Source organism: Penicillium psychrofluorescens (assembly GCF_964197705.1).
Source record: "Penicillium psychrofluorescens genome assembly, chromosome: 3".
Classification (NCBI taxonomy): domain Eukaryota; kingdom Fungi; phylum Ascomycota; class Eurotiomycetes; order Eurotiales; family Aspergillaceae; genus Penicillium; species Penicillium psychrofluorescens.
This window is the reverse complement of record NC_133441.1, coordinates 2368649-2390686: the sequence shown is the minus strand read 5'-3', so window position 1 is coordinate 2390686 and position 22038 is coordinate 2368649. Positions and strand designations below refer to the sequence as shown.

General features: G+C 51.3%; 9 protein-coding genes across 9 annotated transcripts; 7 read left to right on the top strand and 2 right to left on the bottom strand.

Moving 5' to 3' along the window:
* Positions 1-3783: 3783 nt before the first annotated feature.
* PFLUO_LOCUS5033 (mannosyltransferase) lies at positions 3784-5277 on the top strand (the record flags this gene model as incomplete). Its single annotated transcript, XM_073782442.1, has 1 exon — positions 3784-5277. The coding sequence occupies one exon, from the start codon at positions 3784-3786 to the stop codon at positions 5275-5277; it is 1494 nt and encodes a 497-aa protein (XP_073639098.1).
* A 410-nt stretch (positions 5278-5687) lies between these two features.
* Positions 5688-6044, bottom strand: PFLUO_LOCUS5032 (uncharacterized protein; the record flags this gene model as incomplete). Its single annotated transcript, XM_073782441.1, has 2 exons — positions 5688-5789; positions 5850-6044. 2 exons carry the CDS (start codon positions 6042-6044, stop codon positions 5688-5690), a joined length of 297 nt encoding a protein of 98 aa, XP_073639097.1.
* Positions 6045-9246: 3202 nt separating this feature from the next.
* PFLUO_LOCUS5031 (uncharacterized protein) lies at positions 9247-9894 on the top strand (the record flags this gene model as incomplete). Its single annotated transcript, XM_073782440.1, has 1 exon — positions 9247-9894. One exon carries the CDS (start codon positions 9247-9249, stop codon positions 9892-9894), a length of 648 nt encoding a protein of 215 aa, XP_073639096.1.
* A 939-nt stretch (positions 9895-10833) lies between these two features.
* On the top strand, positions 10834-12615 carry PFLUO_LOCUS5030 (uncharacterized protein; the record flags this gene model as incomplete). Its single annotated transcript, XM_073782439.1, has 1 exon — positions 10834-12615. One exon carries the CDS (start codon positions 10834-10836, stop codon positions 12613-12615), a length of 1782 nt encoding a protein of 593 aa, XP_073639095.1.
* Positions 12616-13489: 874 nt separating this feature from the next.
* Positions 13490-14218, top strand: PFLUO_LOCUS5029 (uncharacterized protein; the record flags this gene model as incomplete). Its single annotated transcript, XM_073782438.1, has 1 exon — positions 13490-14218. The coding sequence occupies one exon, from the start codon at positions 13490-13492 to the stop codon at positions 14216-14218; it is 729 nt and encodes a 242-aa protein (XP_073639094.1).
* Positions 14219-14471: 253 nt separating this feature from the next.
* Positions 14472-15462, top strand: PFLUO_LOCUS5028 (Mss4p nuclear export; the record flags this gene model as incomplete). Its single annotated transcript, XM_073782437.1, has 3 exons — positions 14472-14552; positions 14621-14857; positions 14908-15462. The coding sequence occupies 3 exons, from the start codon at positions 14472-14474 to the stop codon at positions 15460-15462; spliced, it is 873 nt and encodes a 290-aa protein (XP_073639093.1).
* A 106-nt stretch (positions 15463-15568) lies between these two features.
* Positions 15569-16487, bottom strand: PFLUO_LOCUS5027 (chorismate mutase aro7; the record flags this gene model as incomplete). The annotated part of the gene is made up of 2 exons (XM_073782436.1): positions 15569-16298; positions 16417-16487. 2 exons carry the CDS (start codon positions 16485-16487, stop codon positions 15569-15571), a joined length of 801 nt encoding a protein of 266 aa, XP_073639092.1.
* Positions 16488-16817: 330 nt separating this feature from the next.
* PFLUO_LOCUS5026 (Mitochondrial fission protein) lies at positions 16818-19011 on the top strand (the record flags this gene model as incomplete). The annotated part of the gene is made up of 5 exons (XM_073782435.1): positions 16818-16898; positions 16969-17572; positions 17627-17821; positions 17914-18683; positions 18736-19011. 5 exons carry the CDS (start codon positions 16818-16820, stop codon positions 19009-19011), a joined length of 1926 nt encoding a protein of 641 aa, XP_073639091.1.
* A 901-nt stretch (positions 19012-19912) lies between these two features.
* PFLUO_LOCUS5025 (uncharacterized protein) lies at positions 19913-22000 on the top strand (the record flags this gene model as incomplete). Its single annotated transcript, XM_073782434.1, has 1 exon — positions 19913-22000. One exon carries the CDS (start codon positions 19913-19915, stop codon positions 21998-22000), a length of 2088 nt encoding a protein of 695 aa, XP_073639090.1.
* Between the last annotated feature and the right edge of the window lie 38 nt (positions 22001-22038).

The window sequence follows — 22038 nt, the reverse complement described above, 5'->3', positions numbered from 1 at the left end:
TTCTAACCATGGCAATTAGGAAAAGCTGCCTCATCCAGCACGGTCTTGGTCCTTTCCATCTACAACATCGGCTCTATCCCAGCTGTCTGGCTACCTGGCCCAGTCAATGATCTGTTCGGGCGTTGCAATGGCATGTTCAAACGAGCGCCATTGTCATTGTCGGAGCCAAGTGCCGGCTGTCAGCCACGGAATGTTCCTTGCTGGTCGTTTCTTTCTGGCTTCGGCGTGAGCTTTTACTGTGTCAGTGCGCCCTACTATGTCTTGGAGATGGTGCATCCCATCTGGCGTGGGACCCTTACAGGTTTATGCAACTGCATGTGGTATGTCAGACTCATTATTGCCAGTTGGATTGTTTATGGGCGTGAGAGTAAGACAACCTGTACTCGTTTCGGATGACAATATGGTGCCAGCTGGCAGCCTCCGTCATTGTTACGGTTGGCATTCCTGCCCGAGTCTCACAGTAAGTCCTTGCACGGTACCACGGCGAGAGTGATGCCAACCATATAATTGTGACGCTTCAGATCAAAGAGATGCAACGTCAGATTGCTGTCACCGTCGACGACTCGAGCAAGAAGTGGTGGGAATACCGCGAACTTTTCAATTCGCACTCTACTCGCCGTCGTCTAATTTGCATGATCGATATGGCCTGTTTCGATCAGCTCTTGGGCAACAGTCTCACAGGTTACTACTATCTTCCGGAGATGGCTAACAAATTGGGCGTTGATTCTGTCAGCGCGCAATTGATGCTCAATAGCATTTACTCGGTCATTTGAGGAGATGTCGCTATTAGGCGGAATGCCTCGACTAAAATTTCCCTCTGTAGAAATGTGTGTATCCACAGATCCATAAGACCTAAGACGGTTAGTCTGTCCATGTGCGGTCCATGGAATCAACGGGCTCACAAAATATGCGGGGTCCCCACTCGGTGGTTTCGGAAGTTCTCTCACTTTTCCCTCACTCCAAAAATGTCCTCTGAGAACGGCGACGATAGTCGCAAAAGGAAGAGAACTTCTTACGCGGTATATAACTTCTGTTTGATAACCTGTCATCCACTAATGCGGGGCTCCTAGTGCGACCCATGTCGCCATCGAAAAGTGAGGTTAGTATCCATGCTCTCTTAGTTCGCTTTCGGCGAGCTAACATGTAGTTACTAGATGCGATGGTCACCAGCCGTGTGAGTCGTGTTCGCAGATGGAAGTAACATGTGTCTATGGAACCGAGACCGCCAAGTTTGTGACGAGATATTCAATGGCCGTTCCAGCAGTACTGACTGCCAATTCCAGCAAAAGCAAAAGCGACTTAATTCTGGATGCCGCCATCCGATCCGAGAATCTCTTGCGAGAATTATCGTCTAAACTAGTTCGTCCTTCTTCTTGCATGGCTTTTCCTCTTTCTAACTTGCTTCTAGTCGCAGACCCCTACTACTCATCTCCCATCCCAGACCACTTCTCCTCACGCAGTCATTTCACCAAGCACGGTGAGCAATGCTCACCACAGCGAAATTGCTCCAGATCTTATATCCAATGCCACACTGTCGGCTTTCCACACATCCACGACCGAATCTATACTGTCATGGCCGCAGTTCTCTGAGTTCCGCGATCTAATTAAAGACCGTGGCTTCTCCGTTTTCCATCTGGAAAGCACCCGGGCGCCGCTGGTGCAGCGTCCATCTGCAATCCAGCCGTATATGACAAAGTTTGAGGTTGAGAGAATGATGCGAAGCTTTGAGCGCAGCATCAATTTTTGGTATCCGACCATGAACCAAGCGACGCTGCGAGAGTTGCGAATGCAGATCTCCTCAGGTGTCTTTGAAGAGACCACAAGGTCATGTCTGGCCTTACTAGTGATGGCTTTAGGGTGTGCAGGTGAAATTGTGTCTTTATTTTCGGAACAGGAGACCCTCCAGGAAGACTACGGAGAGAGCTGGAGCCAAAAGCAGCTAATGAGTGAGCTGTACTTTGATAGTGCATATAAAAAGATTCATCTTGCCCAGGCTGAATTCACGGCCGATGCAGTGCAGTGTCTGTTCTTCACCGGGTAAGTTTGACTCTTGTCTCGTGGGCCCCGTTGGCGCATTCCTCGCCGTTCTGACGCATCGAGGAAAGGTTATCCTTTGCCTTCCTGCAGAGGCCCCTACAGGCTTGGTCATTTATGAGTGCGGCGGCAACCAAATGTCGGCTGCTTTTATCCTACAACGTCTCGGAGATGCCACCCGATCAGCTCGAATGTCTTCGCCGGATCTTTTGGTCTTGCTATATTCTCGAGAGGTTAGTGGTCTCGTGATTGCACTTCTTTGGCATTCCACTCATTCAGGTGCGACAGTGACTACCTCGCCGAGCTCTCCGCTCTCCCCCAAACCGGCATTGCAGGCATTGAGTCTTCCATTCCCTTGCCGGGCGAATATTTCACCCAGAGGTCTCAAAATGACCAAGAAGAATCAGATTTGTACTTCCTTGCATGTATATCCATGCGGCGGCTATTAAATCGTGTACACGACCTTCTCTACGCCCGGAACGCGGGGGTTGGCTTCGACAATCAGCAATTTCCTTCCGTGGTCTCAGAATTGGGCTACCAGCTCGAGGAATGGAAGGATTTACTGCCATTCGCTTTCCAGTTTTCTGCCGACCTGGAGCCAACACGCACACATGAGGGTGCTTTTCTGCGCCAGCGTTACCTAACATGCAAAAGCGTCATTTATAGACCATATCTCATGTGGGTGCTTTCGAACAGTGACTCTCCAGGGCATTTCTCCTCGGTTGTTTATGAGGGATGTCGAACATGTTTGGAAGCATGCTGCATGCATGCGCTGAATCTGCGAAGTCTACCACATACGATCATGGTGGACACGTGGATCTGCTCGCTCTCGTAAGTCTCAAGAAAATGTGGATGTGGAATTTCAGCGGCTGATTGAGCGATAACCAAAAGTATGGCGTCCGTAATACTTGTTATGCTAGCTGCATCCCGCGTCAGCGCCTTACGACGACTCATGGCGTCTCGCATTGTGGAAATCGGGCCACATGTGAACGGATTACTGACCCAATGGATGCACATTTCCGGTCGAGGGATATCACCGAGTATCACGGAGAGTGTCAGGCTTATTGGGAATGCATCAACCCTGCTAAGTCTAACCTGGAACGATAATGGATTGGAGAAATAATACGAAATGAAATGTCGTGAGCGTAGACAACGGAACCACGTCTGACCCACGATTTATCATGGAGTAAAAGTTGTAATTGCTCACAAATGAAACCGAAACTTAGTTGATACTTCATTTGATCCTGATAGAACAAACCCCTGTTCAAAGACTCCTGATCGACGGTTTCAGATGTCGTGTGCCACAGCTAGACCGGAGGACAAAACTGCAGAACATAGCGGATTCAAAAGCATTCCTTTTATTTGAAAACGAAAGAACGTAGTGGTTTTAATAATTATATGGTATGTATTTGTACCCTTATATTCATGTTGCCAACTATAGACAAGAACCATATAGATCCGTGTTTCAAACTGGTCTCAGCCGAGCACTGTGGGGGCTAAGTCATCTTTCTCCTTCTCCAAACCTTCCCCCCTTCAACTCGTCTACAACTCCTCTCTGTCTATGGCGTATGGTAAGGATTGCTTGCATACCTGTCAAAAATCGCCTGGTCCTTCTCGACTCCTTGCACATACATAGCATCCTGTACATCAGGCCATCGGGCCGTGCGCCGCTGGCCTCTCTCCCTGCGCCCGCCGCGACGGCAGCAAAATCGCCTCGGACCACCCTGGACTGGACCAACCTCTGCCACCATGGCCCGCATTCGACCTGGCCGGGCGAGATCCATCATTCTCACGTTTCTTGTCATATGTCTCGTCAGCTCTGTCTATTTATACTGGACGCCGACCACCGCGTCGACCACGGCCTCGGTGGTGCCCAGCACGGCCTTTGAAGTACCCCTCGCAGAACGACAGAGCGCCTTCTGGAAAGCCTTCAAGCCGCTCCTCGAACGAAATGCACCTCACTGCCCCTCTCCCCAACGTGTCGACAATGCGGGCGCCGAGCATTTCGACGCCATCCACGAGCAACACCGGCCCAGTCTGACCGACATGAGCGAAGAAGATCAGGCAGAGATGGAACAAGCCCATGCGAATTTTGTTCAGGATATCCGAAACGCCGGAAAAGAATTGAAGCCGGTCCATACTCCAGGGAAGCGAGGGCTGGTGTCCACGGCGGGCGAGAACTATCTTCCAGTGTTTCTCTCGTCGCTGCGGATGCTCCGACGCGCGGGTTCGACGCTGCCTGTCGAAGTATATATGAAGGACTCAAGTGAATATGAGAAGAAGATTTGCGACGATGTGCTGCCTAAGCTTGGCGCGCGGTGTATGGTTTTGGCCGACGTCGTGGGTAGCGACGTGATCGAGCACTACCAGCTCAAAATCTTTGCGGTGCTGTTCTCGTCTTTTGAAGAGATCGTGTGGATGGATGCCGACTGTTTCCCGCTAGGCAAGCCCGAGGACTTGCTGACTTCAGAGCCTTTCATTTCTTCCGGTCTGGTCACCTGGCCAGACTTCTGGCGCTCTTCCGCATCGCCCTTCTACTACAAGATCTCTCGGCAGGAAGCCCCGCCTATGACAGCTCGGCAATCATCGGAGACCGGCGCGTTTTTGGTATCGAAACGAACGCATTTCCTGTCTATGCTGCTTGCCGCCTACTACAACTTCTATGGCCCTTCGCACTACTTCCGACTTTTGTCTCAGGGAGGGCCCGGGGAAGGCGACAAGGAAACATTTATCCAGGCTGCTTCTGCTATGGGAGAACCATTCTACACTGTAAGCGAGCGGGTGGGCGCTATCGGACACAATAAGCCTGAGGGTGGGCTTTCTGGATCGGCCATGACCCAGTCAGATCCGCGCGAGGACTATGCCCTGACCAGCGAGGGAATCTGGCGTGTGAAAGACCCAGCCGCTGGTATGGCTCCACATATCTTCTTTATCCATGCAAACTACCCCAAGTTCAACCCGGGAGACAATGTTTTTGGAACGGGATGGGAAACCACTCCCACGTTGAAAGAAGATGGCTCAGACGGCCGAGCGTGGACAGCCCCTAAGGACGTCGTAGCACGGTTTGGGTACGACGTCGAGAGAGCCTACTGGGAGGAGATTAAGTGGGTGGCCTGCAATCTCGAAGAAGATTTCCGGACATGGGAGCAGAAGATGGGTATCTGCGACAGGGTTGAGATCTACTGGAACAATGTCTTCGCCGAGCCCCATGATGACGACCCGAAGTTCACCCCGGACCGTTGATTCCATACTCGAGTGTGCCATCTTTCTGGAGCTGAGGTTTGCCTGAATGGCTTCCCGACCCTATATCCTGGCTGAAGTTCCGACTCAGTGTCTTCAAATGATACGCCTGACCAGACGACCTGAACGTCGCTGGTATTATCTCACGAAGCTTCGTGGACATCTGATCTCCTACCGGTCTCCCACTCTGCCCTAACTTGTTGGCACTACACTTCTCTTTATCTGACACGCCTCCCTCTCAGAGGCCCTGCGCAAAACTTGACGACCATGCCATGTACATTAATTAGATATCGACCGAACTTCGGTATGCCGCACATAATGCATAATCAATTACATACAGATCCATCTACACTGGACGATAACCTAGCAAGAACGACATTTGATATAAACACAACAAAGACAGTGGAGTTCATCTATTCCTTGATCCCCTTCTCGCGCAGCCGCTGCTCATCCTCCAGCTGCAGCTCGCGATCGATCTCAGCGCCTTTGGAAGGCTTGTTTCCGTGCATTTGAGCCTGAATACATGACCTGTCAGAAAACTACCTATCAAAGAGCACTGTAAGACAATAACTCACCGGTTTCGTGGGGTCACTCTTGCTCAGCTCCGCCTCCTCGTTGACGGCATTGCCACGGTCTGACACTCCCTCCTTGTAGCGCTCGCGCTCGTTGATGACGGACTGGGGCTCGTTGCGCTGGTCGCCGGCTTCGTAGAATGCGGCGTGACCGACGCTGGACTGGCCGGCTCCATGGTAGGCTTTGTTAGGGGCCATAGTATTGGATCGATGGGAAATTGCAGTGTCTGGTCGTTGTTGTTAGTCGGACACCATGTTTTATAGCTCGGTTGCACCGGGACGTGATGTCATTCTGGAGTCATTGGAATCATGGTCGGGTGCGGACTTCCACAGCATGTACGGTGACTGCAGAGGATGCCGCTGAGAAGGCTAGTAGTGGTGTCATCGCAGGCCAGCTTGGAACAAACATTCAATTAATTTCAACTGCATACTAGTTAATTTGCGTACTGTAGACTGCTAAGTGAACTGTTCTACATACCGAATATGCACACAGATTACCTAGTTTGGCCATATAGTAGCAGTGGGTTCTCATAAATTCTATACATGACTGGACCAATCTCCCTCACAACTACATGCACCTCCTCATCTTCAAGCCGATCTTCAACTGGCTCCAGTGAAGATGCAAGCCCAGGAGACCCTGATTGGTTCCACCCCTATAGTAGGTAGGCTAGGTATCAAGCTACGTAAAGACCGAAAGCCAATTGAGATTGCACCTGCTTTTTTTTAAAAAAAAAAAGGTACTTAGGGAGAATAATTGTATCACATCAACTTCGTACACTAAATAACAGGATATATGAACTCGTCCAAAATCTTGAGGCGCCATCCTTCTGGCAGCCTCCTTCACATACCAGTTCTGGCTTTCCCGTTTTCTTCTCAAGATCTCCCGGTTTTCTGCCATGTATTCATAAGCCCAGGATTCAAATTTGAAGCCCGACTCTATACTTGAGCAGTGGCTAGGCCAGAATTCTTCTGAAAACCAAGCGCGCGGTCTTTTTCATTCACAGACGACATCCCGAAGAATACACAGAAGGCCATGGCGATAAGCTCCTCCAACACAGACATGCACAAGTAGATGGTGACGTTGGTGTTGCTCGCCGTGGGCGACAGGACAGTAAAACGGGGGTCAGTGCTGAAATCGCCCATCGCCGAGTATACCAGCCGGATCAAAAGGAAGGGCCAAGAAAGGCCGATAGCGAGGAACAGTTTTTTTTGCCACACACTCATTGCAGACCCGAGCTGGGAAGCTAGCCAAATCGTCATCACGGTCATGATAACGAATACGGCGATGAAAATGCCCATGGCCCCTTGAACCTCACCGTTTGCACGGAAGGGGCCACTGTCACTTGTGGTACTGACTCCCACGATACCAAGTATGAGGCCAATAAAACCAATGAGGTACATGAGTTTGAGAATTCGGGGTTTTATCTTTTGGGAATCCACATCGCTAGCAGATGCCTTTTGTGAGTCCACATTTATCAAGGGTTCATCTTTGTCAACTCACATTTGCCCGAGAAGTCCGACATAGGTCAGCAGCAGAGGTGTAATTCCAATTAGAGCGCATACATCCTCTGCGATAATAATGTTGCCCGAGTCATTGTTTATTGACAACAAGGTACAGATGCTGCCGGCAATCCGAAGGAGTGAGAGTGTGACAACAAATCGCCAACACTTTCCGCCAGCCCTCCAACCAATTCGTTTCCAGATGAGAACTGCAACGATAAGCAGGGCTGGATAAAGAATGAGCTGGAGGATAGCGATGCCATCTCGGTAGTTGACTGCGCCCATTGTGTCCTTTCGTAGCACAGTGCCACGAAGATGGTATAGTAGGTTGAAGCTGGTATGGAAGTGTGAAGATATAGATGAATTGTCATATCTAGAAAGAGGACCGTAAGCCCCTTTTTATGTGCCAACCCGGAGCACATGTCGTGATATCTGCAACACGGCCTGGACCAAAAATAGTTATTTCTGTTTTTAGGTTGTGGCCATGAACATTAGCGGTACATCCTACATTCCCTGATAGAACTAGCGTCATAGTTTTAGAACTACTCGAGTCCGCAGCGCTCTCCTCTGCAGAGGAAAACACCGCAAGGAGTCAATAAACTTATTCCTATACTGATCATGCGTTGATTGGTACTGCATTCTATATGCCCAAATAAGCTTAGTGGTATGGATCCCTGGCCAGCTAATTCGACGCTCATTCGTTAACCCTATCCAGGATAAAACTGTAGGTCTTAATCCTAATTAGAACAAATTCGAATACGAGATGTCCAGCCGCCTGTGTCATCTTTGGGCCCCCATGCACTATCTCCACAACCAAACCCAATTACCGAGGCAGTAAGCAAGCCTTCGTGTGAGTACTAGTGGGGTTGGGGGCGATTAAGGGGGAACGTGGCTGAGCATGTTACACTAAGTCTCCTTTAATAGTTATATCGTTTGAGAACCGGACCAGTGGTAATCAGGGCTGAAAAGGTTACAACTCTCCTTCCCTTTTGATCAATAGACATGTTCGCTCGCCAAAGAGCTCGCGGAAGGCCCTCGAGGAGTTGTGGCAATTGCCGGGCTGTCAAGCGACGTGTGAGTATTGTTGGTTTTCTCGTGTCTGTTGAGTTAGTGCTAATTGTTCCCGGTCTCTGTATAGTGCGACCAGAAGTCTCCCCATTGTGGCCAATGCATTCGAGCGCGCGACCAATGTATTGGGTACCGAGATGAATGGACTCTCGTCTTTCGCGACCAGACGGAGAGGACAATTGCTCGTTCAATAGAAAGAAGAGCCAACAATGCGGTCGACATATTACCGCCCCACGTCCGCAGCTTGGGCCCTAGCATAGACGACATAGGCGTCAACTTTTTCCTCCGATGCTTTGTCTTCGGCGGTCAATCGTCCTCACGCGGATGCCTTAGCTACCTTCCGTCTGTCTACCACGCTGATAGCGAGCATCCCACGTTAGTAGCCAGCATGGCGGCCGTGGGCCTTGTGGCATTAGCCCATTCGACTCAACAGACTGCGCTAGCTAACCATGCGCGCATCAAGTACTCAGAGGCGGTGTGTGAAGTGAACAATGCATTAGCATCACCGATTGAATCCGTGAAGGATAGCACCTTAATGTCAGTTATTTCGTTAGGAGTGTTTGAACACATCTCTAAGCATGAGTCGTGGGCTCGACATGTTCAGGGTGCTGCAGCGCTCGTGGTTGCCCGGGGCAAGAGCCAGTTTTCTAGCCCCGTCACAATTCACATGTTTAACCAAGTGCGCGCAGACCTAGTGACTGTCTGTGTCCATGGGGCAAAACCGTTCCCGAGAGATATGCTTGACCTACAGGAAGAGGCATGCAAGCATCCAGAGTCTTCTAATTTGTTTTGGCGCTTAGGGGTATTGAGTACACGGTGTACAAACCTACTCATGAGCGTTAGGGACAATAAGAAGACGGGGGAAATTCCTTGGTCTAACCTTCTGGAAGACTCGACCACGCTTGATTGCGACCTTCAATATGTCTCTGAGTTTCTCGCCGAACAAGAGCCGTACAAAACCACAGAGTCGGATGGAGACCCTAAAATCATTTATAATGGCCGAGTTGACCTATATAAGGATTCATGGGCAATCCGACTCTGGAACAACATGCGAAACATTCGAATGATTACCTGCGAGATTACGTGCGTCCTTTTGAATAACGCGCTTGCCAAGGATCTCGCACCGGCCGCCCGGGAGTGTATGAAGCTGAACCTCCAAGAGACAATGCAAACCCTATCCAAGTTAGGAGACGACATCCTGGCCACTGTTCCACAGGCTTTGGAATCCCTGTGCATAACGTCTAAATCTGGCTCTGCCAATCAGTCCTTCGACGGCAATGTGTCAGGTGGGTATATGTTGACCTGGGGTCTCTACATGGTAGGAAAATCTCCGGCCGCGACAAGTGGAGCCCGACAGTGGATCATCCGACTTCTGCATGATGTCTTTATGAATGCAGGCCTTTCAATCTCGCTGCAGATAGCCGAACATATCATGCGGATAGATGAAACGGCCAAGTACGATTCAACGCCCCAGTCCTGATAGGAAGATGCAGTGTTTTAAGTTGCATTTGCTCTGGATGTTTTTCATTCTCATGTTCAGGAAAACGTACTTTTTTTAACTATACTCCTAAAGTTTGGACTTTCATTTTTTAGAAGGATTATAAATTGTAGAAAGCTTTTGACGAAATCGAATCCTTTATTTCGGCTTCAAATCTAATCTAGCTTGTGTGCATATCTGCCGAATATATTAATAGATTTGTTTGTTTAACATCTGAGGTACAACTTGAAGTCGGAGAGCTGCTAAATCTACGAGACCTACGGAGTGCATATCGCGCACTCGCATCAGTGTACACTCTGTGAGATCTGAATTCCCACAATCCGTTATTTATGGGGGAAGGCTGAGACACATCATTGATCTGATCAGGTAGTTAGTTCATACGGACCCACTGGATAATACACGATGCTAAGGAGTAGTTTATCTACCAGTTTACCGTATGACAATCTTCTGCTAGTACACATTTCAAATATTTGGGCAACAACGTCATTGATAGAATTACAACTTCATTAATAGAATTGACTTTTTCTTGGGCTGGTCGCTCGCGCAGGTGCTAATCATGCGTTGATTGGTCTTGCATTCCTCATGCCTAGATAGGCCTAGCGCCTATATCTACAAAAGACTATTTTTGCGCTCCGTCTTGAACCCTGCTAAGAGTTGCCGCATAACCTTCGCAAATGTTGATCATAATAAGGTCGGTAACGACAAAAATTTCCTCCTTAGCCTATCTAGGCAAAGTATTTGCAGTCCGAGTTGCCGTCGTTGTAATTTGGCTAGTGTTTGCACTATAGGTTGGCGTTTGGTGCTGGGGGCCTTAGCACCATAACTACTAGGGTAACTATAAATAATACTTCTAGCCGTCACCTAGCACCTCATTAAATTGCAACAATTCTTTCTCAATTCTCGTACTTCAATTTTTCAGCCATGAGGCAAATATCAAGTGCCACTTTGGTGAACGCCGCATCTGCATTGGCGGTCTTTAGCCTTATCTTTACCACATCAGCAACATCTTCGGGGTACGACTGTAGAGCTGAACAGTCTTGTTGGCCGTCGAACAAAGAGTGGGAGTGTTTCAACAGCAGTCTTTCCGGAAACCTATACCGCACGATTCCCTACGCTGCAAGCTGCTATTATAGTTCTCAATACTACGATCCTTCAGCCTGTGCTGTCGCCAAAGCGAACTACACAACAAATCAGGCACGAACCGACGTATACGGTGCGGCAACAGGACTCAATTGGGAATCCTGTCTTTCCCAAACTTGTGCCCTGAATGCTGAACACCCGTCTGAGACCCTTTCTGATGACTGCTCCCTTGGCCGACTATCGTCACTGTACGTCGATGCTCGTGAAGCGAAACATGTTGCCACCGCCGTGAAATTTGCCCAAAAGCATAATCTCCGAGTCACAATCAAGAACACAGGACACGACTACTTTGGGCGCTCTACTAGTCCGAACACTCTTGCAATCTGGACTCACAACTTGAACGTTATGAGGTATCATGAAGACTTTACTGCGTCTAATTGTCCTGCTTCTAACGGCCGATATATCGGAGAGATAGGAGCCGGTGCTCAGGCGTTGGACGTCTATACCTATTTCACGAAGTTCAACATGGACGTTACTGGCGGCAACGAAGGATCGGTTGGCCTGGCTGGCGGCTTTGGTCTAGGAGGTGGCCACGGCGTCTTTGGTCCCAAGTATGGTCTGATGGTGGATAATGCGGTTGAGTTTGATGTCGTGACTTCCGACGGCCAACTTCGAACGATCAATCAATGCAATGACCCCGAGCTCTTCTGGGCTATGCGAGGCGGAGGCGGAGGTTCCTTTGGCATTTTGATAAGCTATCGCTTCCAACTCCATCCGGCGGTCAAGATCAACGTATATCAGTTCGAGGCCAGCTTCACAACACATGGCAATGAAATTGCCAATTACGATGCATTGAAAAAGGTTCTCACGCAACACGCAACCTACCAACCTATCTGGTCACACAACAACGTTTCAGGACATGCTTACTACTGGCCGAACAAAGCTGAAATCTACCTGGTTCTGCCTTCGAACAATGAAACAGCTTTGAAAACCCTGACCAGTGGGTTCTCCTCGTTTTTGACGAATCAACCGGATGTTCGGGTTGCCAAGAACACTTACACGACCTATCCCAAATATACCGAATTCCTACAGATCACCAATGGGATTGCTGCCCAGCTCACACCGGGCGGTATTTTTGGAGCTGTTGCAGGTCGGCTGATGCCGCACTCATTATTTGAATCCGACCGGAAAATAACGGACTTGGTCGACGCCGTTCTGCAAGGAGTTCGCCTCAGCAATAAGCTGGTCCCCGATGAAGGCTCTGTCACCCAAGTCATCATGACCACGCCCGTGAATCATCAAAATGGCAACACGACAAGTGCCAATCCTGCCTGGCGCACGGCTCTCTGGCATCTTCTCATGACAGGTGGATGGACTCAGGAACTTGGCGTGAGAAATCAGACAGAATTGCTCGAAGCATGGTTGGATACCGTCGAGCCACTGAAGTTTTTGACACCTGGTGGAGGGTGCTATTTGAATGAAGGCCATTACTTGGAACCGGAATGGCAGGAGACCTTTTTTGGGTCGAATTATCCTGAACTGCTTCGGATCAAGAAGAAGTATGATCCTACCCACTTCTTCGACTGCTGGAAATGTGTTGGCTGGGAGGGACCGTCTGAGTAAGTTTTCCCCCCTTGTGTTTTATCAGTAAATCGGAGGCTAAAACTAAACGCGCAGGACCTACTGCTGTTACGATTAGTTCAGTGTTCGCTTCTTGAGGTTAATTGTTGGAACCAGTTGAACCTGTCTGATTACCAGTCTCTCATTCTATTCTTCTACCACTATCATTAGCATCATTAGCATCTGATATCTCTTTAGATCTGTTATGATGGTTTGATTTTATCTGCCTCTTTTTCTTTTCTCTAAGAGCGGCTAGCCTTATAAGTTAGCTACAAACCTTTATACTAATACGAAATACTTTCGAACCTGGTGATTCTGAAGCCTAACCTCAACAAAAAAAAAGTAGGTGTTATTATAAACAAAACGAAGTTACTAAATTGCGATACTGCTATGGCCAAATTCGGCGGCTCTGTAGCGAGACTACTGAGATTGCGGCCACTCTGAATGGTTGAACAAGGTGTTCGCTCTGTGACGACCAACTCGTAGATGTTGATCTCGGATTTTCTCTCTAGCTCTAGCAAAAGTGAACACAGCGCAACTTGAATAAAGAAATTTTGTAAATACCAGAAAGGGTCTACGGTCACTATGAGGATTTCGCTCATACATAATTTGCTATTTACTAGGTTTTAGTTCGATGCTGTTCCTAGGCGGTAGCAGAGGGTTTCAGACTTTAGGAACACCACTGATGTGCCTGTGTTAGCTTTACTAACCTACTGCAATGTTAGCTTCCAATGCAGTGCGACCCGCCATATTCTTGTTCACCAGAACAAATGCCCATCAATTGCCCACAAAGCACATCATCCACCATCACAACCTCCACTTCCACCTCTCCCACCACCGCCAAGGCCGCCAACACCACCATCCACCAACCGCCGCAATGAGCTCATCCAGCTCCCCCCAAGTGCTACCCCACTTTGCAGAGCTCTTCACCGAGCTTGAGCAGCGCTTCCAATCAACCAAGCTGGGCAACGACAAATGGTACATCCTGGCCATAGCAACCCTCGTCGCGGGACCCGACCCGGAACGCGTCGACCAGCTCTATCTACACCTAATCAACCAATCCGCCTACACGACCTCCAGTGCACGACAAGCACTCGTCCGGCGTTTGCGCGAAGCTCTCGTCAAAGCTGTGCCCATCGTCGGGGTGTGCAAGCCCATCGAGTCCATCCTGGCCATTAGCAAAGTCGAGCGCGACGAGGATAAGGACTACTCCTTTACGCGCGAGGGCTGGCAATGCGACCAGGCTAGCCATGACCGCGGCACGAATTGGTTCCAGAAACTGTACGCACGCGACTCCAACAATACATTGGACATGTTCGCCTCACACCGTGATTTCTCTTGGATATCCACTGAGATCACTTATGGCTTGTTTCTGTCGGACCGCCAGGTGCTCGATGATGTGGAGACCGAGCTGGTGGTTGCGCCCGGGATCATGAGCCAGAACTTGCCGGTTGAGAGTCATTGGCACATTCGCGGGATGAGACGTTTGGGAATCCCCAAGGAAGAAGTCCAGGTTGTTTGGGACTGTGTACAACTCGTGGTCAAGTTCTTTGGCACCAGGATGGACCGGGTGCCGACGGTCGAGGCGGTTGAGCCAGATGTTTGAAGCGTAGAAATATATACACGACGGAAGGGGGAACAGAATACATTCTTAGAGAATAATAAATGTCCCTGCATCAACACTACCTGGTATTTTGTTCAATGTAGAATCTTTGTTATCGATTTAAGAGCAACAACATTGAACTCACTCCATACTTTCACAGTCACCCAATTGATAACGATAAGAACGAAAGTTTCGAAGCGCAAACCACTTCCTTTCTCTTTTTCACCTCCCACCACACCCCAACCCCCGAACAACCATGGGAAAGCGAAAAGAACAGCCTGGCGACGTTGCCATGGGCGGCACCCAGCCTCCCATAGGTGACGACGAATCCGACGACGTAAGCGCGCTGTTCCAATGCCCCCGAATGGAACGATCGGACTGCTAATCGCAATGCGACCCCAACAGGACACGGACATGGTGAATGTCGACTTTGAATGGTTCGATCCGCAGCCTGCCGTCGACTTCCACGGCCTCAAGAATCTCCTCCGACAGCTCTTCGACGCCGACGCCCAGATCTTCGACATGTCGGCGCTGGCGGACTTGATTCTGTCGCAGCCATTGCTCGGGTCGACGGTCAAGGTGGATGGGAACGAGTCCGATCCGTACGCGTTTCTGTCTGTACTGAATATGCAGGAACACAAGGTAGCTGGATCTTCCTGACTGTGTCTCGTTCGCAATGCTGACCCCGCCAGGACAAACCCGTCATCAAGGACCTGATCAACTACCTCAAAACCAAATCCGCAACGAACCCATCCCTCTCCGCACTCCACTCGCTCCTCTCCCAAACCCCCATCCCACCCATTGGCCTCGTCCTGACCGAGCGCCTGATCAACATGCCCTCCGAGGTGATCCCACCCATGTACAACATGTTGCTGGAAGAAGTCGCCTGGGCCATTGAGGACAAGGAACCCTACACCTTCACGCACTATCTCGTTATCTCCAAGAACTACGAGGAAGTCGAGTCGAAGCTGGACCTCGAGGAATCGCGGCCCCAGAAGAAAAAGAAGAAGGGCGGCGCCGAGAACCGCGAGCGGTTCTACTTCCACCCCGAAGACGAGGTGCTGGAGCGGCATGCACTGTGCTCAGGTTCCATTGAGTACACGCACAAGGAGGACGAGGGCCACGCGGACTCGAAGCGCGCGTTCCAGGAGTTGGGCATTCGGACGAGTGGAAGCTTGGCCCTGATCGAGGCGGCCAAGTTTGAGGGCGCGGTCAAGGCTGTGACGGAGTATTTGAATCCATCATGAGAGTCGTTGATTCACGAAAATATTTCTATATTTTTTTGGGTTGTTGGTTCATACATAGCTCTATAGAGAGACCCGAAAAAAAAATATCATAACTTAATGACGATAATCACTCCCATTGGGTTCCCTTCAGCCGCTGCATCAGATAGTCCACCTCGACGATCTTAGTCAACGGAATCACGCATTCCTTGTACACGGCCACGACAGCATCGACTTTGATCTTCTGCGAATTCTCATCTGGAAACGCAGGATCCGTGCCATACGTCTTTGCCTTGAGCCCCAGACGCTCAAGCACCTTTTGCTCGACGCGCGCATCAGTGATAGCAGCATCGATACCCTCGCGATCCCCAGCTTTGATCAAGCGTACAAAGGTCTCAGGATCCTTCAGGAACTTCGTCTCGGCGACAAACTTGCCAAAGTGAATGCGCCGCGACAGCGCCTGCAAACAGGCCACATCGCAGGTTGCCGCCGACCCGTAGTTCTCCTGCGTCTCGCCGCGGTCTTCACGGCCGAACCGTGGGCATACAGCGGGCAGGACCTCGTTGACGTAGCGCTCCTTGATCACGGCGTTGACATTGACATCGTTGTCGTGCAGGATGCGCGGGTACTGCAGCGGGGCGAGGATGGGGGGTTCGAGGACGTCGGAGAAGAAGGGGTATTCGTCGGGGGACTCGTAGCGCCGCACGCGGGATTGGAGCCGTTCTTGTTCCCGGAGGAGGTAGTCCAGTAGACTGAGGTTGCTGTTGGGGATCGTGACGCCATTGGGGAGGTAGATGGTTTTATTGAGCGGAAACTGGACCCGCTCGATTAGGTGGAAGGTGATTGTATCCTCGAGTCGGCTGGAGAGAGTCGAGGAAGATGAGGGAGTTAGCAAGGGTTCGCGATGGAGTTCGTTGGACGGTGGAGGGGGAACGTGGGGGGAGAATAGGGGGACGGTGTAGAGGTGGAGATGCTCACATCAGTTGGAATCGGATGTTGGCAAGGTCCAATGCCTTGGAGGCATCGGATAGGTCAATGGCGGTGTCCATGGCTGGCCTGGGAGGGAGGTGAAGGAGGGAAGAAGCGATGTCGGCGGAGATGCATGCTAAACACACGCCGAAGGGGCAACCCGAGGGCCCTGTGTACCGATGGGTTATTACTGCAGGATGTAGATAGTAGTATGCGAGGGTGTCTTTCTCCAATAACAATACTTAGTTTCAAGAAGAATTCGTTTCTTTCTGAATTGTATCTTGTATAGAGTCAAATACGGCTTTATCTCTGGTCGGTATGTACGGTAAAATACCCGTATCGCATCTCGTGCACCACTCTGATCCCGAACACTCCCCTTCCACTTCTTCTCCTACTCTCCCCAGTGAAACATGGAGCGTCCTCGTGATGATTCGCCCTCCGGTCTGTCCGACATTGCAGAGGGCGATGGCCTTCTGGGCACCGGCCTCACCGTACGCATTGATTCTGTTTCTCCCCCATCATTCCGGACCCGGCTGACTGGAAATGGATAACCACTTCTAGACCCGACATATCGAAGCATTCGGCCGCAAAGTCACCTCGACAGCTGGGCATTTAATGGGACCGAGCGACCAGAACCACGCCAGCCACTACCACAATGCCATAAGCGACATCCACCGCGAGCTGCGGCGGCCACACACTCAGCGCAAGGTGTTTTCCCTGACGCAAACCACTCCCACCGACCTGGTACGCTCGAAGCTGTCCACCTCCGAAATCCAGTCCCGCGCCCTCTCCTCGCTCCCGGATGGCCTCCTCGACAACATCCCCGAAGATACCAGCTCCTATTCCCTCTTCCAAGGCTTCCAGGCCTCCCTCCCCGAAGATGAACGCGAAGCGCGACGAGCCCACCGCCGACGCAGTTCAAAGGCGTCAAAGCTTTTGAAGGATAGCGAGAAGGGTGGATCCTTGTCTGCTGGCCCGATCGCTTTGAAGGACGAGCGCGAAAAACTGAGCCGCCGGCTGGAGTTAATGGGCGTTCGCAAGAATATGTGCAGCGCTGAGATCCACGAGATTGATCACAAGATCGCCAACCTAAACAACATGCGCAAAATTGTTCTCGACCGATTGGCCGGCCTAGAGCGGGATGAAGCGGATTTAGAAGCAGAGCGTGGGTTATTTCCTTTCTTCGACAAACGATGTATACCTGACTCGAATGGAACAGTCACGGAGATCGATAACAAGTTAGAAGACGTGACACCGGAGCCTTCTGTTTCTGCCGGGGAGGCGACACCCAAGATTTCAGAAGGCCTGGATGATTCTAGCACTTCTGGGGACCCGGCTATGGATGCATCCTTCATGTCCGAATCTATTTATGAGAAACTGCCTTCTCCGAGAAATTTACGGCATCGATCGATAAGTAAGGATCTTGTTGCATATGGCTGAGTTTCAGAGGCTTACAAAGGACAGGGAAACGATCTATGCCTATTCTACACGAACATTTCGCTCCAGGTTCTCTCATCAAGGAGATCGAGGCTCACACGGACATGGTCACCGCCATCGATTTCGACTTTCCGTTTGGCACCATGATCACGGCCGCTTTGGATGATACAGTCCGCGTTTGGGATATGAATGTTGGCCGGTGCTCCGGATTTCTGGAGGGGCATCATGCCTCGGTCCGCTGCTTGCAGGTGGAAGATAATATTGTTGCAACTGGATCTATGGACGCGTCCGTCCGATTATGGGATCTGAGTCGTGCACGGCCGTCGACTCGAGACGGGCGTCTCAATAAACACGAGCGCGACGATGAAGAGGCAGAGCCCGAGCACACTTCACCCGTGCCACCTTCTTCGAATTTGGAGGACTGTCATGTGTTCTCGCTGGAAGCTCATGTCGATGAGGTGACCGCTCTCCATTTCCGTGGCGACACGCTCATCTCGGGTTCCGCAGACAAGACACTCCGACAATGGGATTTGGTCAAGGGACGCTGCGTCCAGACCCTGGATGTACTATGGGCGTCCGCCCAGGCTTCATCGATGACTACAACCGATAGCGGCTGGCGCCCGTCAGGACGTCTTCCAGATGCGTCTGCCGATTTTGTCGGAGCAGTACAGTGTTTCGATGCTGCTCTAGCATGCGGTACAGCCGACGGCATGGTCCGTCTTTGGGATCTTCGCAGTGGCCAGGTCCACCGGAGTCTAGTCGGCCACACCGGACCCGTCACTTGCCTGCAGTTTGACGACGCCCATCTAGTCACCGGCAGCCTTGACCGCAGTATTCGGGTAAGACCTTGTTTACTTGTCGTTTATAAATCTTTTCTAACTCTCTCTCTAGATCTGGGACCTGCGTATGGGCTCTATTTACGACGCGTACGCCTACGACAAGCCGGTCACCAGCATGATGTTCGATGCGAAGCGCATCGTCGCCGCTACGGGCGAGAACGTGGTCAAGGTGTACGACAAGGCCGACGGCCACCACTGGGACTGCGGGCCGGGCGTGGGCGTAGACGACGAAGGCCCATTCCCCGCGACCATTGAACGGGTGCGCCTCAAGGACGGGTATCTCGTCGAAGGGCGCAAGGACGGTACCATCGGTGCTTGGACATGCTAGATAACCTCGATCACCTTGCTTATGTGTGCGACCGCTGTATAGTATTCTATTCCCTGTGTGATGAGCTGGATATAGCGATTGTAGTGCTAGTCTCATTTACACAATGAAACAAAGAATCTCCCAATAAGTGAATCAAGAAGAGCAGTCTGAAACGAAAGAGACAACAAGACGTGAAGAATAAATGAGATCGTGGATCACAATGAAATGAGAACAAAGGGAGGGTGTCCGTGAAGAATGAATCTACAAATAGGCCGCCGAGTCGAGTGGTTCTCGCCCTCCGCCTTCTTTTCTGCCTCTCTAACATCACGTCTTCACCAACACAACACCCCTTTACCTCACTCCATCCGGCTTCACCAGTCCTCGCGCAAGGAAAACTAATTGATACATTGATTGGTTTCAGGCGGCGGCTTTCTCTATCAGTGAGCACCTCCGCCTCGGTCGGTCGAATAGAACAGCGCGGGGCTGCGATTACGCTCGTCGCGCGTCTGCGCGTCTCATTTCGCGATCTACAACCCAGGTCGGACCGGACAACCTTCTCCAGGTAAGCTCTCTGCATCTTTTACTGGCTTGTTATCTTTGTCGCTCTGGTCATCGCCCCTTGACTTTATCTACTTCCCTACTGCTCAATCTCTCCGGCCCATGTCTCACATTCTCCACGCACCTTCTTGTTCTGTTGACTCGCGCCTGAGCTGCGTGCAGCTGAGCTCGCTGGTAAGGCGTCGATTCAACTTTCCAGCTTTGATATCATTCTTTGCTTATCGCATCATTGCTATTTTCTCTCTTTTGATCACTTGCGCATGTCCTGCTTGATCACATTCATCCGAATCAGAGCGCGAGCTGACCTACCCGAACCAGGCGAGTGAACTTTTGAGTTGAACAGAGAGAAAAAAATTACGATCAGATGCCCCCTAAGCGCGCTGCGATGCGTCGCGGGGCGGGCCGCACCAAAGCATCTCCTTCAAGCCCAGAGAACTTTGAAACATTACTCGATCTATCACCCGGAATTCCTCTGCCTAGTGTTCCAACCCAAGCTGCTTTCAGCTACGGCACTCAAGGCCCAACAGCTCTGCCGCGGCGCATGCGTATGGCGCCACGAAACATGAATCTCACGCAGATAGCCCGCTCAATTGATGCCGGGGTTGACGCCGCTCAAAAGCGAAATCCAAGTCCACAGAAGAACTCTGACCAGGAAAACATCGAGCCCATGGACACTCGCGCAGGACGCTCTAACGGCGTCTCGCCCGTTCGTCGGCCAAGGCGCGAGCCGACTCCTGACCAGACCCAACTGCTGCAGTCCCTGCGCGATGTGACTGCCACTCCTCCACCTCCTGTTGCTCACACCGTCTCCAGCGAGTCCAGTCCTGCTATTCCACCTCCTCAGTTACGAATACAGCCAGATTCACCACTATATCCGTCACCATTGCAGCGAGCTGGATCTCCAAATTACGATGTGCAGATGGGAAGTACACCTGATCGCCACAGCTCTGTCGATAATGCCTCCGAAATTTCCTTCAGTTTGGAGCGTGAGATCCATGAGGACAACTTGCAGCGAACACGGCCAAGTAAGTACCGTGGAGAGCCACACGGCCGCAACATCACAGCACCTCCGAGACGTATTTCAGGCCTGGCTCTTGTCGGCGAGACCATTGAGGAGGAGGATGAGCCTGAATCCGAGCCAGCGGACGAGTCCGAAGATGTGAATGAGCCTTCACCCTATCTTGCACCGGAACCCGAGCCCGAACCCGAAGTCGAAACGTGGTCTGCGCCGGTGCGGACCGTGATTCCTCAGACATTCCGCACTGAGCCTGTCCATCCAAGTCCTCCATCCAGGTCTCCAAAGGATGGTCTGATCCGTCCATGGCTTGAATCAATGCCACCCGAAACGCGTGGTGACAGTGAGGGCCAACCCGTCATACACCGAACCAAATGGCTTATGGCAGTTGTCACTTTGCTCACCTGCGTGTTACTCGTGGTCTTAACAACCCAGAACAGTCTTGCGGAAAAGATCCGCTCTTCACTATCTTTCGGCGAGATTCCCCATATGAATTTCCCGCCCAATCTGCCGGAATCCGAGCTCGTCTCCAGCCTTCGAAACCAGGTGTCACGCATGAACGTTCAAGTGTCGTCCCTGTCCCGGGAACTGCGGTCTGCTGTAGAACCTGCCCGCAGTCCGTCTACGACCTACATCTCGGACCCGGTGGTCATCCCACGGCAGCCTATTCACAAGATTAACTTCTTCTCGGAAGCATTGGGGGCCATCGTTGATCCAGGCAGCACCACACCAACCGCAGGCTCCAAAGAACCACTCTTGAAGCGCGTTTTTTTCAGCGTGTTCGGGTTGACGTCCTACCTTCGCGGCCCATTACCCCCCGCGGCGGCGTTGACCCCGTGGGAAGAGTTGGGGGATTGCTGGTGCAGCGCTCCTCGCAATGGGGTGACCCAACTGTCGGTGCATCTTGGCCGAGATATTGTGCCCGAAGAGGTGGTAGTCGAGCACATTCCCGCCGGCGCCGCCCTCGATCCTGATGTCGCGCCCAAGGAGATCGAACTCTGGGCGCGATTCAGAGTCGTCCCGCTCGCGTTGCACAGTAAAGCGCCGACCGAGTCATCGTCTGGATGGCTTCCTGGATGGTCGTCGCGGCAATCCCGCCCGAGCGAGCCGGCTTCGTCGCGCGAGGAAGGACTCGGCGGCTACAACATCCCGGGCGAGAAATCGCTTCACGACGTGCTCATGAGCTCCCTGCGCATGCACAACATCGATGAGCCCGAGAGTGTGTACTCGGATGACCCAATACTCGGGCCAAACTTCTATCGGGTAGGCCAGATGGTATATGACATCCATAAGCGGGACCATGTGCAGCACTTCCCGCTCAACGTGATCGTGGACGTGCCGACGATCCGCGCCGACAAGGTGGTTTTGCGAGTGAAGTCGAGTTGGGGAGCGAACAATACGTGCATTTATCGGGTGAAGCTTCATGGCCATGTATAATTTCATTTTTTTTTTTCCTTTTCAGCATGATACCTCGT